The sequence below is a fragment of the Myiozetetes cayanensis genome, unplaced genomic scaffold (genome assembly GCF_022539395.1).
Source record: "Myiozetetes cayanensis isolate MyiCay16 unplaced genomic scaffold, myiCay2020 scf1, whole genome shotgun sequence".
Lineage (NCBI taxonomy): Eukaryota > Metazoa > Chordata > Aves > Passeriformes > Tyrannidae > Myiozetetes > Myiozetetes cayanensis.
In genome coordinates, this window is record NW_026086604.1 from 20,970,609 (window position 1) to 20,989,629 (window position 19,021).

At 40.2% G+C, this 19,021-nt stretch overlaps 1 protein-coding gene across 8 annotated transcripts in view; it reads right to left on the reverse strand.

Moving 5' to 3' along the window:
* The window catches only part of MATN2 (matrilin 2), a 68,068-nt gene extending 49,372 nt beyond the window's left edge, over window positions 1-18,696 (reverse strand). For all 8 annotated transcript variants that reach the window (XR_007628593.1, XM_050312281.1, XM_050312247.1 and 5 more), the window contains exons 1-2: window positions 18,621-18,696; window positions 9,438-9,599 (exon numbers count right to left, since the gene is read on the reverse strand). Coding sequence is in view for 7 of the 8 variants with exons in the window: in XM_050312281.1 (XP_050168238.1) it covers window positions 9,438-9,585 (148 nt within the window). In the remaining variant the exon portion in view is untranslated. The remainder of the gene's footprint in view (window positions 1-9,437; window positions 9,600-18,620) is intronic.
* Window positions 18,697-19,021: the final 325 nt, after the last annotated feature.

Genomic DNA, 19,021 nt, shown 5'->3' on the forward strand with positions numbered 1-19,021 from the left:
TCAAAGTAAATTATGGTCAGGTCTGAATCCCTATTTTGGCTTACATCTAACTAATGCTACATTCTCTTAATATAACTAAGGCAGTACCAAAGAGTTTTCCTGGTAGTTGGAATTGACTCTTCTGGGCTGTTAAATCATTAGAACAGTTCCTAATACTGTTGTATCTCTCCGTGAGCTCAGGGTATTCTGTAACACAGCAATAGGCTGCTTTGTACCCTGGTCTCAGTGCCAGAGAGCAATCTAAAGTACCAGCTAAGCTCAGAGGCCAGCTGGCCTGCATGCACAGTGTTAAACTCACCTTCCCAGTAAAATAGAGTGGCTGTATGCAAGATGTCTACTGGGAATAACCCCTGTAGGGATTATTCTCTGTAGCCTTTGAACCATGCATGGGGATTGCTTGGGGTTGATAGTCACTGCGGGCCAGAGACATTTAGCAGCAACAATGATGGTGGAGTTCCAGTGTCAAAGAAGTTCCCAGCACTGTTCAATTTCCTCAGACATTTCCATTTGGGGATACTCAAACAACACATTCAAAGGACCCAAATGTTAAATGGTGGTTTTTCACAAGATTTTGCAAGCTCACTCTATTGAAAACACTGTTTGTCTGAAAACAAGTTAGTTATTTTCTGTTGTTGTCCTACATCTTTATGACTCCTAAATACTTTTTTTTTTTTTTTAATCTGGATATTACTTATTTGGTTATGTAGGTTTTTATCCTGATAGATGAGAATGGGTAAATGTTAAAGGCTATTGTTGTATGCAGAGCAATAGGAGATTAGCTCAATTTGGTAAACACTACAGCAAAGTTGAAAAAGTGATTTATAACTAGTTAATATTAACTCCAGGAAGATACTTGCTATAGAGCAAGACAATTTAAGCAAAAAGAAAGGATTACACCAGTTAAGAAAAAATGAGATCATAGAAAAATTACTGCCTGAGAAGGCTTTAATGGCAATTTTAAGATTTTGTGTTTCTTAGCTCACTCCACAGTAATGTACATACAAAAAATTACATGTCCTGTGACACTGCCAGCATTAACACCAGGTTCATTTTTAGATTTTATCTTTCAGTAACAGAGCAAGATCTTCACTCAGAATTAAATAAAAGAGGATAAAACCATTCTCCAGGTGAGCAAACCATACTTCCTAAATTTATCTTCTTTCTTTGTCATTCTATTATTTCATTTTCCCTCTAGCTGTCAACCTTACTTGCCTATCTTCTCTTTACAACTTCTTTCTTTATAAATCTTTGTATAACTCCTACCAAATCTGTTTCAAAATGTATGAACTTGCTGGGTGTCAAATATTTTTTCTTGAAGTCCACAGTTCTGATTTTTCCTAGCTAAATATCCACCCAGAAAGATTGTGTTTGACAGGTTCTCAGATACTTCCAAATGATTTATTAGTTCATCAGGAAGGTTTAATCTTTATCATACAATCATACAAATAAAGAATACTCAAATTGCCAATTCATTCATAAATATGGTAAGAACAAAATGTTTTGGAAAACACATTTTGTGATTACTGCAAAGAATAAATTAGGAAGAGCAATAATTCCAAGCACTTCTTGTCTCTATTGAGACATTTTGAGCAAGTTAGCTTCCATTCCTTTCGTTTTCTTATCATTTTAATTCAAAGAAAGGCAAAGTATGATATGGTGCATTTCAGATATGATCAATACCTAGTTCCTGAAGAGAATATTAGAAACTGCTTAGTACTCCTTTCCTAGCACACATATGTGCTGCCCTTAGTTCTGCAGGTGACTCCACCTCTTGCCAGCTTTGAGACAAGCCCTGGTTCCAAGACCTGCCCCTCTAGTCCCTGGCCCCATCCATTCCCTGAGCCTTTCCCCAAATACACAGGCCTATGGCCCTAACCCAAACATTCATTATGAGTTTGGCAGCTCACCCATTCTTCCTTACAAATTTCTTCATCTGGGAACAATCTCTAAATGGAACACAGCCTCCAGACATTTCTTTATTGCCTCTGACAAAATCTCTTCTGAACTTCCAAAATTTCTGGGAGAACTGTACAGCAGGAGGCTCTTGTCCAGCGATTTCCATTTCCTTCTACATGCAAATGCTTCATTATTAGTCACTGCAGGAGGGTCCATTACTTTGTTCTCATTTCACCTCACTATTTCTATTCCTTCCATATCATGCTCTTCAAAATAACAAGGTCATTATTAAGCCTCTCTAATTCCAGAGTCCCCAAACTGACTCCTAGTATTTTTCCACTTCTTTACCAACACTGGTGCTGTCTCTGGCATGCAGTCAAAGTATGGTGTAGGGATACTCTCAAGTTGCTTAGCTCTTTTTCATATTTCAGCTGTTCTGAGATGGAAACTGCTGGGTTTCCTGACAGGAGCCAAACCTGCTTTCATGGTCAGGAGGACCGGGGAACAGGTTGTTTTCCTTGCAGGCAGGGGCATACCTGGACAGAAGGAAAATAATACTGATATCCCTGTGCACTGGCAGCATCAACATCTACCCACTGCTTCCTGACAGAAACAAATGTTATGTGCTCTGAGCTAAGGATAGCTTACACCCATGAGAGAGGAGGAATTCATTCTCTGAGCCACGATGGAGAAACCTCGTGGCACACACAGTTAATGCTACTTTGCATCCAGTTCCTACAGGCAGCCTGAACGCACTCACTCTGATTGCAACTGTCTTTTCCCGCACTCATCTGTAAAACATCAAATCACAACCAACACAAAAAAGGTGATTATATGGGAGGTGGTGCTCTTTGTATCTTTCACCTTGAAGATCTTAAACTCCTATCTTGTCTGAGCTACTTGGGGCGTTGTTAGAAGGACACAGAAATTATTAGAGAAGGAACAGATACAGAAAGTAAACAACTGTTAGTAGCAGCATGGAAAATTTAGAGAGAAAATGTGACCTTATTGAATTAGTGCTCTCCCGCTTTCCGGATATTAGCTTAATGTTTTAAAAACTCCTTTCCATACTTTTTTTTTTTTAAAGTCGCCCCTGTCTTTGTTTACGGGGAAAGCTGTTAGCAACCTCAACATTACTCACTGATCAGCTGACCTGCAACCACATATTTCTATCCACTGGTAACGGTCTAAGTATTAGACTCTTTTCCAGGACAAATTCAGAAAACACCATAATGGGATAGTGCTGTATACCATTTCCCACTGTCCCCCAAAACATGAGGCATCATGACCACTGGCAAAGCAGTAGTTCTACCACTTCAGCAGCACTTAAATAAGTAGATGGTGTCTTCAAGCTTCCAAAGCAATTTAAATGTTGTCTTCATTCACAGTAATGTCTAACCCACTCACACCTATAAAATGAGATGTTCCTTAAGTTATGCAAATGCTGTTTCCAGGATTTTCAAGTTAATTTTGCACATATGCGCTTCTTTTACTTAAGAAGCTAAAGTGCTCACAATGAAGTCAAAAACTTCGGAAGATCAGTGTTCTTTCTTTTGGCCTGATATTTTTTCAAGACAAAATACACAAAGGAGGCTTTGAGCTCCTTGAGAACATACGCATAACAACAGTTTGTAATTTTACTAACTGAATTATTGTCAAGGCAAACTCTTTTTCAAACAGAAATGGCATTTCACAGTAATTTGTGGGGGTTGTAACAAACCAATTCAGAAATACAAAGATCATTTGCTGTTTAGTTCATGACTCAGGTTTTTTCTGTAGCAGTAGATAGTCTTTCTTCCTGTGGAAAAATTATAAATCAATTTCATAAAATAAAGGAAAAAAAGGGAAAAAGAAGGGAAAAAGGGGGGCAAAGGTAAAAGAATAAGAAAACCACACAAAGAAGAGAGGAAGGAGGAAAGAGTGGAAAGACTATTACTGAAATACCCTTCAGGTAGCTTAAAAGTGAATGTTGTCTTGATGCATTACTTGAAAATTAATAACCAATACTAAATACAAGAGTTGGCAAGTATAATTTTGTTTTGTGGTTAAAAATTGCTAACACAGACCAAAATTCAAACTTTCTGATCTCCATGATAATTGGCTGCAGATGAGCATTAGGACACAAATCCCAGGGGTCTGTCATGGTCCCAGCTAGCCCTCATGGGTCATTAGTTGGGCCTGTTTAAGGAATAACAGCTGCTGCAGGGAACAACTGGATGAGCAGGGATATGATTGCTGCTCATATCTCGCCTTCTCAGACTCCAGGACCTCTGTTAGTGGCTGAGGAGGCACAGCCTCAGCACAAACCAGGCTACCAAACCTCAAAGCCACAGAGACAGGGTGTCCTGCTGTGCATAAACCCCAGAAATTTGAAAGAGCAGCTACTGTGGGGGAGAGTCCAACAGCTGAGAGACTAAGATGAAAGCTGAAGTTTCAAGAGTTGATATAAAGTCTCTGGGAAACCTCTCAGCTATTGAAACAAACACTACTGGGACGTAAAACACACCATTGTTAATATTGCCTTGAGGCACAAAGATTGTAATATATACCTACACACCTCAGAGGGAAGAAACAGGTGATTTCACAGACTGTAAAATGCTTTGCTTGCTCTCTTTCCAAATAGAACAGGTTTCTATCTATACGGCAACTTTATGTTTTGATTATAGAACTGATATATTGTATCCTTATAAAAGTTTGGTCAGGATTGTGCTTATACTTTTACAATCCAAAAGATGTAATTGACAACTTCTTCCTACCTTTATCTACTGCCTTGAACAGTTTTCATCTCCCCTAGTATTATACCAGTATAGAATGTCAGACACATTATGTACTTACTGGGACACAATTCTGACTTTTAATTGCAATACTGACGTCAGTTACAACAATTTTACTTACGTCTGAGGACAAAAAACTTGGCAGGGCTGCATTTACGTGAAGAAATAACACATACACACATATGTTGAGGTTGTGAATGAGTTTCTTACAGCAGTTATCAACCCATGTTGGGTCAACAGTCCACAGTAGCAGAGTTTAGAGATCTCTGGCCAGGTCTTAGTACATAAATGTACAACAAATTCAACCAAAACTAAACAAGAATCTTATCTGCATTCCGCAGAAGCATCATGCATTCGACTCACTCTTGTCAAGTATTTTCCCCTCTGATTCGCTGCTAAAATAACTAAGAATGGTTAAACTGATGAAGTTACATACACTCAAGTTTAAGAACTGGGTTCGATATAAGAATGTTTGGAATAATTTTAACCAACTGTATCAAGTGATTTACAAATTTAGTGACTGCTCCATGTCACTTAATTTTACTTCCCTTCATATTACTAGAGGAATAACATATATGCAACTAAGAGACAAATCATTGTATATTTTATTGCAAAATATAATTTAACACAGATAGGGACATTTGTGTTAAGCAGCAGCTTCCACTGAACAAGAGCCAAGTACATTTCTTTCTTGGCCTCCTTCCCCTCTGTTTTAATTTTATGATGTGTCAGTTAATCTCTTGTCGTTTCTTCTAGTATCATGTAGTGTCTAAACGAATGTCCCCCCAAATTAGCTTTTCTCCTCACATAACTAGCTATTTTTAAAACCAGGTAGCTGTATGTTTTATATTGCTAAGGAACAGAAAGAATGCTATTGCTTAGAATAGTATTCTACTGCTTATTCAATTATTTCCATGCATCCAGTATAAAGCTCTCCAAAGAAATACGTCCCTGTGAAATGAAATACATGTTCAGTTTACAAGAATAGAATTCATCAAGAAAAAACCCAAACACAAAAATTTGTGGTTTTTTCACAATGCTGCAATTCTGTTTTGCTTGTTTTATAATAAGTTTATAAGATTATAATAAGTATATCTTATAATGTAAGGTTAAGATGCAGTAGATCCTAAGTCCCAAATCCACTTCAGCAAAAAAGCCCATAACATGAAACACCAAGGAAGTGCTACATCTTCGAAGCACTGAATACGTGTTGCTTCCCAACATGGAACCTCTGACTGTGGCCTTGAAAACACAGTATGGAAATTGCCACCGTGAACAACTGACCCAGCTCCTCCTCAGTCTGTTGAGGTGTGGAAGTCTGTTTCATTATATCTGAAAGGAATCAGCTAATGGAATTTACATGATTTTATCCTTATAACAGTGTAGCAAGTATATTACTGCTCTTCTTTAGTATCCAAAAAGCAATGCTAAGCTGGCAAACTCTGTTTTCAGCCATCTCTGTGTAATCTAACAAAACAGCTGTGCTCAACAGGAACAATGACTTTGTCTGAGAACTAAGTCAAAACTCTTTAGAGCTCTCTCTCGGCTTTTAAAAGAGAAGACTCTAAAACAAAAAATTAATTTCCTTTAATGAATCAGGATAAGATCAAAGCTCCAAACTCGGGATAAAATTATTGACAAGGGGAAAGAGAAGACAAAATTTAATTCATATGTCATGTAAGGGTAGAGGTGACTGCCCTCTGCTACAGGAAAGACAAATGGACCATCCAATTTCTTTCTGTTGTTCCACAAGATCTTACAGAACTACGGAAATAGATCCTTTAAAACATACATTACAATACACCTACATAAAACAGTATCTTCCAGCAATCTAAACCAAATTCTTTTACTACTTGAAATGCATGTATATTTTCTATCTAATATCAAGAAAGCTTTAAGAAAATGTTAAAAAATCAATTAATTTGGCACAATTGACAAGTTTTTAATACTTGAAAGACTGATTCAGTTTTTAAAGAAAGAAAAACCTGCAAAGCAGTTTGGCTTTTGAGGGCCATAAAGAGAGAGTTCAAAAAAATTGATGTTCAGACAGAGTTCCAAAAACTTGATGTACAATCGATCCCTGTACAGAATATTTCAAATCTTTAATGGAAATTGTTAGCTATAGCAAAAATAGTTTTATACAACAACAAACATGGCAAAGATCTGCCAAATTAAAACAACACACACTGAGATTTAGTCGTAAGAAAAAAATACGTCTTTTCACACCATTTTTCATTCTTTCTGAAGCATTTGTTAAAATGTATAGGCTATTAGCCCTAACACGACAATTAAAAAATCTATGAAGTGTTAGTGCATGGCTGATGAAAAATTAAATCCTCCTAAAGCTGGATTTTTCATCCATTCCATTTTGCTTGTTTATCACTTCTACCCATGGACAATACTAGTATTTTACCAGTAAACAGTTAGCACAGTAGTACACTTTTGTTGTAAAAATTAGTGAAATGAAGAAAAAAGGAATAAAATTATTTTAATACTACTATACTTACATTGATAATCCTTCATTTTAGTCCTAAAAACATTTTAGTCTGAAAAAAAAGAGACATCTACAAAAAAACCCTAAACCCCCAAACTAAACTTTTATTACTTTTGCAGGTACCTGTTGGTTCTTTGCAGCTTTATTACTCCCTTTTGCCTGCCAACCAAGTCTTTCCACCACAGCAACTGTCATCACCACTACTACTCCTCATAAAATGCATATTATATAGAAAGATACAATTTCTAATCCCGGCTAAATTGCTGGAATTCTGGAGTGATTTTATTAACCCTATTGACTTGATGTCACTGAGATCATGGTTTGGCCCCCTTTTTTTTCATGTAATTTAAGGAACACTGCAGCTCTCCAGCAGAGTGGCATGCATTTGACGTATTCTGTTCTTCACAGAGAGGAACATTTTTACCATGCCCCTGTTCCTACACATGGCTAAATCTGAAGCAGGTGACCTAATTTATTGAAACAGAATGCAAGGCCCAAGGGTCTGGCTCCAAACTGCCACGTACTTTTATGGGCTGGATCAGAGAATGCCCAAAGTTTCTTGCATCATTTAATGTCTTGAAAAGGTTCTTTTAGCCACAGCTGCCAGAACTGTTTGCATCCTTCACATGCCAAACTGAACAGGGATCCAGAAGTTTCCAAATGCAGGGACCAGAAATCACTTGACTTTTGAAAGGAGAAATAAATAATTTAATCTATACATTTTGATTTATATTGAGTGCTAATCCTTTTCATATATTTTCCACCATTTAAAATATTAAAAAGAGGCTATAAAAGCAATTTAAAAATCACAGGGAAGAAAGGCAAGCTGAGAAATGGGACACTTTCACTTTCTTCACATAACACCTTGCCTTTGTGCTCATTTTCTAGAGAGGTGGGTAGTTTATTTCTTAAAGTAATAAGATCAAGGTATTTGCTGGGAACCATCAAATATTCAGGAAGAGCTGCTATATAACCATATTTAGAAAGTTTTAGGTTCTTATTAAGTAAGGTGTGAGTGTGGGTATTTATCTTTGCTGTTCTATATCCATGTTTTTTGGTCAACTGGATCTCCAGACCTGTGGCTTTCAGCCAGCAGTTGCAGAACCCCAAGTGTTTCAAGATTGCATCTATTAGTTTTGAGAAAGATGAATAAGAAATGGAAATATGCTGTCATTTGTTTTGAATTTGTCCTATAGGAACTGAAAACCAATATTTTAAAGTTAACAGATTGTGAATGGTACTTTGTGGAATTTTACATGGTTTAAAGGACTACATTTTGTCTGGAGAAGAGTTTCACTGATAAAACTTGGTGCTCCCAAGCTCTGTCACCTGTTCTCCCAAGTTCTGGCTTGCTTTTGTCTTCTTTCTTCCCAATATTATCTTCTGTAGGACATTTCACATTCCTCATGTTCACCTAGGTAAGGTGACCTTTATGGAGAGGCAGCCCACTGACCATCTCCCAGTGGCTGGAGAGAGGTATCTGATTAAATCTATTATTGATATGATCATTGATCCCTAATGACAGGCTGCGTTCATACCCCATCCATGCTGTGTTTTCATAATCTGACAATTACTTTAAACAAAGAAAAAAGAAAGTTATTCTAAGTTGCAAACTGCTAGGAGATGAAAGAGCTGATCAGCAGACTGCTTGATAACCTACAGGTGATGATCAACAAGAGACAGATGAACATATCTTTAATGACATATTTTAAAATATGGCAGCCACAAGCAAAAACTGATAGATTCTGTCTTCAAATTTTTGGCAAAAGATGAAAAATGTGCTACTCATTATAAATAAAATAAATCTGCCAAAATGAAGGGATGAGCATGTAATTAGCAGTGTAATGACAAGCCTCATTTCAAAAGCCACAGATTTCCATTCAATCATCTTTATACACATTACATACACATAGACAGCTAAAACTTTCTAGTATAGTAAAAGGCACATTTGACAGAACCTCCATGGACCAATATGTACTTTCTCTAAACCCTGAAAATAAGGTCTTTTTTTCTAATAGGCCAACAGTCCTGTAGCAAATATTTATTTCATACCACTTATATACAGTAAATCTAGTACCCCAAAAGTAAATACCTTCTTTCAACAGCTGCTAACTGGTCAACACATTTTATCATACTCCTGCTGGCAAATGAAAATCTCCGTTTTATTATAAACTGTTTTAGCCAAGGTTTGGCCAGCTGCTTATGCCTTTTTTTGTTTGTATTTGAGACAGCTTTTGGTACTGGAGTTTTGGGGGGTTTTGTGTGTAACTTACCTAGTAGAGATTGTGTGTTAACATCCCTTCTTCGGGTGAAACGTCTTCCAGGGAGATCTTTTGCCATAACAGTGGAAAGCAGAGTGTGTGCAAATAGCAGAAAGAAGCATGCAACCATTTTCTTCATCTTCAAGAAACAGAAGTTCATTCAAGGATGTGAAACTGCAGTAGAGGAGAGAAGGAGATAAGCTCTTCAATTACATAAAAAGATACACTTCAGCCCTGTCAGCCACCCAGTACCATTGCTTTGCTTCCATCACATACAAATATGCAGAATAGGCATGGAATAATACCTACAACCTCAAGAAATAAGATCTACATAATAAAGCAGTTGGCAATCCCTGCATTGCATTTATAAGTATTGTTAGTCGAAGTTCGTAGTCTACATCTACAATCATTCATAGTAATCAAGTATTTTTAAAGCAAGAAAAGGAACTTTGTTTCAGTCAGCCTGCCAGCATAAATGGGTTTGAGTGGGACACAAATATATTTTTGTTATTCCATTCAGCACTCTGTTGCATTTTTTTCAGAAGTTTAATGGTTCTTGTAGTCTGAGCCATTCTTTCTTCAGAAAAATCTTGGAGAATTAAAATAGAGAGAAGAAAATACATTTCAGAAATAGCAACTATAAATGTGAACTGGTGACAGCTCATGCTTTCTTTTCAGAAGACAGCCCATGGTTGCTAACATGAAGATAACAGTGCAGAATGAATCTTGTTTCTGGAGTAGACTCCTAAGGACTAGCAAGGAGCTTGCCATAGGTTCTGGAAAAGTTTTGTCATACAGAAGAACAAATTGGCAGGCAAAATTCCCACACTAAGAGATTATTCCTTATCAGGATCTTGTTAATGTGCCATGAAAAGCCATGACTGACTCTGCCCACAACAGAAAGCAAAACCTGACATGCTAGAGGCTCGTTTTCTGGCCATGTTCCCTCTTGATGGCTTCCTCAGATGGAGAGTCCTTCTACATTCACCCAAAACTTTATTGTTGCATTTGTGAAGACAATGTCCCATATGAGCTAGATTCAGCCTTTGAACTGCTGATGTGATGAAGCTTAGTCAAGAGCTCCCCTAGGTGTGCAAGAGATGGATCAAACTACCCCTTTTCACAACACGGAACTGTTCTAGCTGAAACTGAGTGTAGCTTCTGAAGCAGTGCAAATTTTAACATTAATTCTTCGTGAAGTAAATAAGATGTTGAAAACAATTTTAACACGGATCCTAAACCTGACAAGCAGATATGTAACAGAAGGCAACTAAATGCTCCACTTTGGAAAAATAACTTCTTTTCTTTCCCACTATGAGGTATTCACTGGCAGAAAATATTCATTAAATATCTTCTCTCTAACAAAAGTACTTTGTATATTATTCTTCATTCAGTCTGTCCCACACAACCACTACATATTAATGTAATTTTCTGACTATCAATCTGTTTTTCCTTTTGTGTATCCTACTCAGCAACCACAAATGCAAACACAGTGTTCTGGTTTATATGGCAGAGAATAAAATGAATCCTTGCACTCAAAATGCCCAGCCTTGCTTCAATGTTTAATATTGTCCAGTAACACACAATATATGATTTAAGGACATTCAAACTAATAAAGAGATGCAAATACCTGGTGCTTATAAAAATGGCCACAAAAAAAATTAAATATTCGGATTCCCAGTAGCATGGACACCAGGATGGTATTATTGGTAGACTTTTTACAGTGCTCTAGTCAGAAACTGGAAACAGCACACACCACTGGAAATGGGACTAAATTTTGCTGGAGGCAAGAGCTGTTACTGCTGGAGATTACCAATGAAATTTTCTTGCAGGTCATCTCCTCACTTCTCAGAACATCAACACACACGGGGCTGTTCAAGAGGGTCTCCTCTCACTCTGGCCTGTCCCTTCAGTACATGAGGCAAACAGACCTCAAGGATACACGCCAGCTATAGCACCAATGTTTTAGAAAAACCAAAACCATGCTCAGAGAGCTAAGGAGCGTAGAGAAAGATGCTCCTTACAAGGCTGTCACAGGAAGCCAGCATGAACAGATTGTTTAAGAGGGCTATCTGGCTACTACACAGTTATCAGTGGCCTAACTCATCCCTCCTTTCTATCCATCCTCAACAGCTGTGAAGATGGCACTGAACTCTATGTAAAGCCATCTGGCCTGCTCCTGGTGGCATGTTAATGGAGAGCAAATGACAGCATGACAGGAGAACCTTCACAACACACTGCTGAACCAGTAACAGCATGATGTCAAAGGAAGTGGTGATAAAGAAGTGTCTCAGGACAGTCTCACCCCAAACTAAACCCTCTTACGTTCTGTCACTTGCCGTACTTTATACCATTGTAGCAATTTTTGATACTGGGTCACAGTTTCAAATTCACTAGGCTCACAACTGCCCACAAGCAACTTCAGAAATAAAAAAAAGGTGTTTGTTTGCTGTGATTTGAAGTGTTTGAATTCTGTTAGGAAAATATATAGCACGCAAATATCATATTAGCTGACCATATAAATCAAAATGCACACATAATCATTCATTAGCTGTCGTTGAATTCTGAAATACATTAAAGCAGTAAATTTTCAATTTTGTGTGATTTTTACCAGTCCCTTTGAAAAGTAAGGTTGGGTGAACTAAAGAAACAGAACCACTGAATAACATATTGTTCAATAGTATTTAATTTTAATTCAGAAACCTTAGATCCTTAGATCTCATTATCTTTACCAGTTTGATAACCAGAAAACAAATCTACTTACAGTTCCACCCAAAAAAAACCAACTCTTGCTAAAAAAAATCTATTATGAACGCACTCCTACCCTCACAGTGTTCTAAAATACCATGTCTAGAGAAAGCAATGTTTCAGTTGCCTCATCTTAAAAAAGTTATATATAATCTAAAATAAAAATTAAAATTAAAATTGCATCCATTTTCCATAAGAAGAAAAAAAACCCAAACAAACCCAAGTTCCCAAAGCCAAAGGCTGTATATGTGATAAAATACACTGATACCACTGATCCAAGCCTCTCCTCCTTTCATCCACACTGAAATCTGTGCTGCTTTCCTGAGGTGATGACAGTCTGACCTTGTGTGCTTTGCTCTAGTTCCAGGTACATATTTGTGTCCGCTGCTGCTTGCATTTTTACACGACCAGCTTGTATTGTGGTTGCATGGCTGCTCTGCACACAGTCCTCCCATGGTTCTCTGTTTATCTTCTGGGTCTTCTGCAAGGTTCCCTGTCTTCACTCGAGAATATGGATGGTGTTTACTGCACCACATTTGCTATTTAACACCGCACTTCCCAGCAGGCTAAGCCAGGCTGCTGGCACAGCCCCTCTGTAGCTTCACATTGCTGGCTAACCCTTGCTCTACCAGCTGAGAACACTTTCCCAAAGTACCAAACTCACAAGACTTATTTTTGTGGCTACCTGGGGAATATCTTTCAAACACTTTGATTCCAGCTGTCACGCCAGGAGTATTCAGCATCATACCATTGGGAACTAACTCCCCTGGGTTGACCCAAGACCAAGTCACTGTAAGACAAACAACCTGAACACCTCTAAATAAAAGGACTGCAAGAGGAAGTGGCAATCCAGGGAGACTTAACAGGTTGAGCACAGATGCACCATCTTCCACTGCTCCACTCTTCTACCCATGGTGACAGGAAGAAGAGGGTCCCGTGCAGGGCTTTCACAGCAACTCTGGAGTAGTCAGTGCAACACAATGCTGTGCTAGACAAGTGAAGAAGCTCCTAACAGAGAACAGACAACTGGTGCTCACAGAGATACAATCTGGTGAGGGCTGCTTGCAATATCTGCACCTGTCTTGAAGAAGTTTGGTATAAAGGAGGAGATTCTCCTAGAAGATGGTAAATAAATAGACAGACTCTCTATTCTTTTCAGGCTTGCCTGGCTCCCTAACTGGCTGCTAGTCAAGTGCTGATTAGTGCCATGGTGTTTTCTTATCCATTTTACCTGTGCTTGCTTATCCATATACCCAAGCATCAGGGTAATTTTTCTGAGGCACTGTTATGGATTTTCAACTTTCATGAACTACAATGTAAGAAGACTGAAAAATAAAATTGGGAATTCATCTTTAAAATATCTATTTCCTTTGTTGGACAGTAGTGAAACAACGCAAAGCCATTTCTATGCTTTCAAGTATCTTTCTGTGGAATTCTCCTCATAAGAGGTTGATAGCTGTTTTGGACAGAGACACTACTGAATATTCAGTATGGTGATAAATCAATGACCTTCTCCACCACACAGTGCAGTCATTAATATTTGTCCTCTTCGCTGTGATAACTCTTACATAATATCAAGGGAGAAGAGATGATCTGTGGCTCACGCTGAAGGCAGTTTCCTTCCATCTCTTACACCATTTTAGGAAAATTTCTTTTACAGAAAATTGGGAAACCCTCCCAGTGGCCTAGAAGACCACCTGTTTCACTCAGGTACCTTAAAATTGTACCTGTTTGCTGAGCAGATCGTGCTGAAAAAGAAATCAGAAAACTGGGGTACTCCAGCTGCCACCAAAACTGGCATAATGCACAGAAGTTCTGAGCAGTTAGTTACATGGAACATCAACACCTTTAGTATCTGCAAATAGTATCCCCTCTTTTGAATCCTACATAAATTTTCCTCATAGGTGGAAGGGAAAGGGAAGTGAAAAAAAGCACCAGAGGCAGCAGTTATTACCACTACAGAGCCTGCCTTCAGCTTTTCTTGTTTTATAGTTAAGAGTTATTCATTAAGGTGCCAGCAGATCTAACTTCAGTGGTTTTAAGTTATAAAATACATAAATGCATAGAAGTGAAACCATTTTGAAGTTCTTTCAGCACTCTTTATTATCTACCCATTTTTAAGATAACAGGAAACTGATCAAAGACAAAGCTTTTACTGGTTAGAGGAACTACGAGCGATTCATAAAAGTCAATAAAATCAGTGTCTGTGTCCCCAAGTTAGCAAGCACAGCAAGCTACTTGGAAAAACAAACAAGCTCTTATTACATCAAAGCCACAAAATACTTCATTCTCAATTCCCATCATCTCAGAAACTAAAAAAAAATTTAGGACTGCAGGCACTGTAAAACCCTCTTAACTATCAGTTACAACATGTTCCAAGGTATTTCACTATCCACAAGCCAGCACATGCATTACTTATTAAAATCACTCTGTGTGGTACAAGCATCAGGACATAGAGTATTAATAATTTCTTCTGTCTTTCTGGACCAGTTGCTGACATAGGCATTTTCTAGCTCTGAATAATAGCTACAGAGCCCCACAGAGTCCAACATCATAAGACATCTGTCCCTAGCCATGCAGGTTTTTGTGGGAGCAGCTGGCCACAAACAGGAGGATGATATTTAGCACATCAGAAAGAAGCAACATCTTGCCTTCATCCTTACAGACAAGCACTCCACTGTCATTCTGTTCCCTCAAGTGATGGACTGGATTTTCTGTGACTCCTTGCTGCATGAGGAGAACTTCACTAGGCTCAGCAGCACAGGATAGGTAGACCTACTCTAAATCATGGCTGTCAACTGCATCTCACCAATACAGTTAAATCATGAAGAAGAAACCAGTTTGCAGGTGCTCTAAGTTTTTTAATTCCTCACCTGCTGCTCAACCCTGATGGCAGGCACTATGTGCACATGAGACCATGAACCTACCCACCACTGCACCATGTCCTGCAAAGCGGCAGAGCAGTACTCACATGTTAATACATTCTTTACCTCCTTTTAGGAGGCTAACACTGGCCATTCATGCTGTCAGTAGTATCAGATGAACCTGGGAAACTCATTATTTAAAAGTCAATTAGTAATTCTGGTATATTCTGAGACAGGTAACCCACATGCAAACAGCTTTCATAGCAGCACAGCAAGCCACTACAGTAATAAAAACAACTGTTGACTTGGCAACATCAGTGTGAAATAATGAGTGTTCAGTCAGTACAAGTAACCTGAATCTGTAGTGGATTTAGGATCAGAAGTTGTGTACTCCAGTACAAGAAAACTGGGATAAATTCTTTGCGTGGGTCCGGGAAGCTTCATGGCCATACGTTGTTTTGTATCTGCAGAAGGGCACAATCCTAGTATGTGATAGCAATTCGTCTGTTCCAGACATGTCTGCATAGTGATGGGGACACTAACCTTTGTTTCCTATGCTTCCATATGGTCCTCCTCATCCAGCACGTATTCCTCTCTTGGCAACTAAGAGGATATTCCAATGCTTTCTGTACTGAGAGATTCCCCTGCCTTGCACAGCAAAGGCTGCAGCTGGAACTCCCTAAGTACCTAATCATTCCAGCTGTGGCTACAAAGCCCACAAATGAGTTGTATCACAGACTAATAAAATCAAATGTGACAGTGGACTAAACTAAGATTTTGAAACAGCAAAGGGAAGACCTAAAATGTATTACACAGCAGTTCCTAGAAGGGGAGGTGAATGACATTTGGAAGTCAGACAAATATTCCCACAAACCCAACACTGTACATGACACCCCTATGCAGAGCATAGCTGAAGGTGCTACAGGATACAGGAGCACAACCACATTCTGGAAGCTGTCAGAAGAGGGTTAGGGATGGGGCAAGAACAGCTTGCCTATCCAAGCACAGAGGTAGGATAAGCACACACACGTAGTGATGAGTATACACATCAAAACATACAGCATACCAGAAAGAAGAAGAGATCAGCATTAAATTTTATTGTGAGGTGTAAATATCACGGTAGAACTTTTACAAAATGGACCACTATCTAAAGGACTTAGAGTATATGCAGTACATGTATAATATAATTTTCTACATCTCTAAGGAAATTAAGAACATCGAGGGATCTATTACTTAATTTTGAGCCATTCATCTAAATGACACATATACTTCCTGATATCACTGTTGCTAAATAAATAACTACTAAATGATTTAGGTCAGAGAGGACCTCTGTAAGCCTCCAGGTCCAGATGAGCTGAAGCTGATGACTATTTCAGTAATTTCAGAAACTCACCACATAAAAGTTAATGGTGGTGCTATTGAACAGTACACCCATAGTATGATTTACTCTGCACATATTCCAGTGGTCAGACAGCAAGCTCTAGCAGTGGGAATTCTTATTTTATGACAGCATCAATCTCCATGTTATGATTTTCTTCAGTTGCCACTTGGACAATAGACCTTTTCATTATCTTGTTCTTTTGAGGAAGACTCGTTTGCACTTTGTGGTACTGAATTTGATCTAGACATCAGAGTTTCCACTAAGTTCCCAGAAGAGTAGTATGGGAAAACTCAGAAACTTCATTTTTACCATGAAGAGTAGATACTTAAATGAAAGCATATATTATATGACACATGATACATATATGGGCTTCTTAGGTCTGCCTCTGTGAGCTACAGTCACAAACCATAACAGACTGTTAATTGCAAGCAGAAAGGTTTTTTTAAAAAAAGAAAAAAAGGATACAATATTTCTGAAACTTATTTGCAAAGTCACGCTGACCCCAGTATCAGCACCAGTGTAAACCAATAATTTGAGGATTAAAACCACTTCATTACAAATACTCTTTGCTCATAATGAAAACACTAACAACGTACACTGTATAAAATGAGTTTGTTAGTGAAAACCATATTATAATAAAATAGTGCATAGTTGTTTTACCCTTCTATGGAAATGTTTTTTAAGTCAAAAGAGAGTATTTAAATCTGATTAGCCTTTCCCTAGTTTGCCTGGACTGACTAAAATATCTTTTACCATCACAGCTGGGTCCTTGGGTTCTAGCTAATAAGCCCTAGAATGGGCATCGCTTTCTCATGAGAAATCCCAGTGAAGTCAATGGAAAGACTCTCATAAAGTAATTAGGTGTGAATAACGAGTGCAAGATGGAGCTGCAGCTTTGTGTAACAAAGTGCTCCATTTTCTGAAGACATAAATCAAATTTAATTTGATGAATATAGTTAAAATCACAGTGATATACAGTACATGAGGAAAAGTTTGAAACTGAAACATCAATATGAAAAGTGCAATATTCCAAAATTATTTTGTAAATTTTGAAGGATTTAATGGAAAAGCCATATGTGTTTTTTATTAAGCTCTTGATTTAAGGAGAATTTTGGGTGGGATACAATTTAATAATTTCTTCTGAGGTAGTCAGCCGTTTGACAGAAGCACAGCATGTCACCTTTTTAGATCTCAGTCAGGATCAGTCACCCTTTGAATGATGGTCCCAAAAGCAAACCCAAGCATCAAGGAAGTATTACATAAATCAGTAGGTTGCATTCTTCCCTCTCAGTCAACACTCAACTACTGTTAAGCAGTGATAGAGGCCAGTCTGACAATGAAAGAACTATCTTCTGAGACAGAAATATGTGGTCATTAAAGATGCCACGATAATTTTTATCAGATTAATGAGTACCACCTAGGTTGGGTTTCCAAGGTAAGTATATTACACATAGCAAGCTGTTCCCCATTCCTCCCATCTCCAGCACACGCGGTGCTCTCAGGCAGCCCGGGCAACTCCAGCCCTGCGGGTCAGAGGTGACAACTCCAGCACAGAGCTGCCGGCTGGGTACCCGGCACGGGGATAAGCCCCATCCTGTCCTACTGCGAGCTGGTAAAGACACCTGCAGGCTACACACTAACAGATGTTTGGGCTCCGATTCTGCACCGACTTCAAAATATAGCGAGATTTTTTTCCGACAGACTGTTTAATGAGTTACTGCGGCGAGCACGGGATAGAGGGTAGATGGGGAGTTTGCTCAGACCCACGCAGTCCAGAAGAAAGGGAAACCTTTCTCCTGCGGCTGCAGCACGAGCAGCAGACCCACTCCAGCGGAACCCGGCAAGCGAACATCCCACCCAGACGCAGACGCCGCCGCGGCCCCTCGTCTCGGCCTCCCGTTCCCCACGGGGCCCCCGCCGCCCGCGGGGCCCTCCCCGGCCGCCCCCCACCCGGAGGGGCCCCCGGGGCAGGGCCGCTCCTCCGCCGAGCCGTGGCCGCGGGGTGAGGGTGACCGCCGGCTGTGCCGCCGGTGCCGGCGGTGCCAGGGTGCCGAGCCCGCCGGGCGGCGGGGGCGGCGGGGTGCGGTGCCCGCGGGGGTGCGGTGCCCGCAGATCGCGGTGCCCGCGGGCGCCGCGGACCCGCCTGGCTGGTGGGAGAGGCCAGACGAGGCGGGGCAGGGCGGGCGGCAGAGCCGGGCTTACCTGCGGGGCTGGCGGGGCCGCTCCACTCGGTGCGGGCAGCGGCTGCGGCCGGGAGCGAGCGCGGAGCCTCCTCCCCGGCGCGGCCCCGGACGGCGCTCCCCCGCCCGCCCCCCGGGAGCAGCCGCCTCCCGCCAGCCCCGTCCCGGGCGGCAGTGCCCCGGCTTAGTCGTACGGGGGAGAGGGAAAGTGGCGAGTCCCACTAGGGAGACACCGCCCGCCCTGCGCAGACTTTGAGAGCCGGTGCGGCCCCAGCAGGAGCCGGGGGTGGCCGGGCTGCTCTCTCCGCAGCCGCCTCCGGCGTCAGGGACACGGTCCCGCTCCTTCCCGCCCGCCCCGTGTGAGGGACGCGGGCTGTCCTCGCGCTCCCTCCCGCCTGCTGTGAGGGAAGAGACGGGATCGAC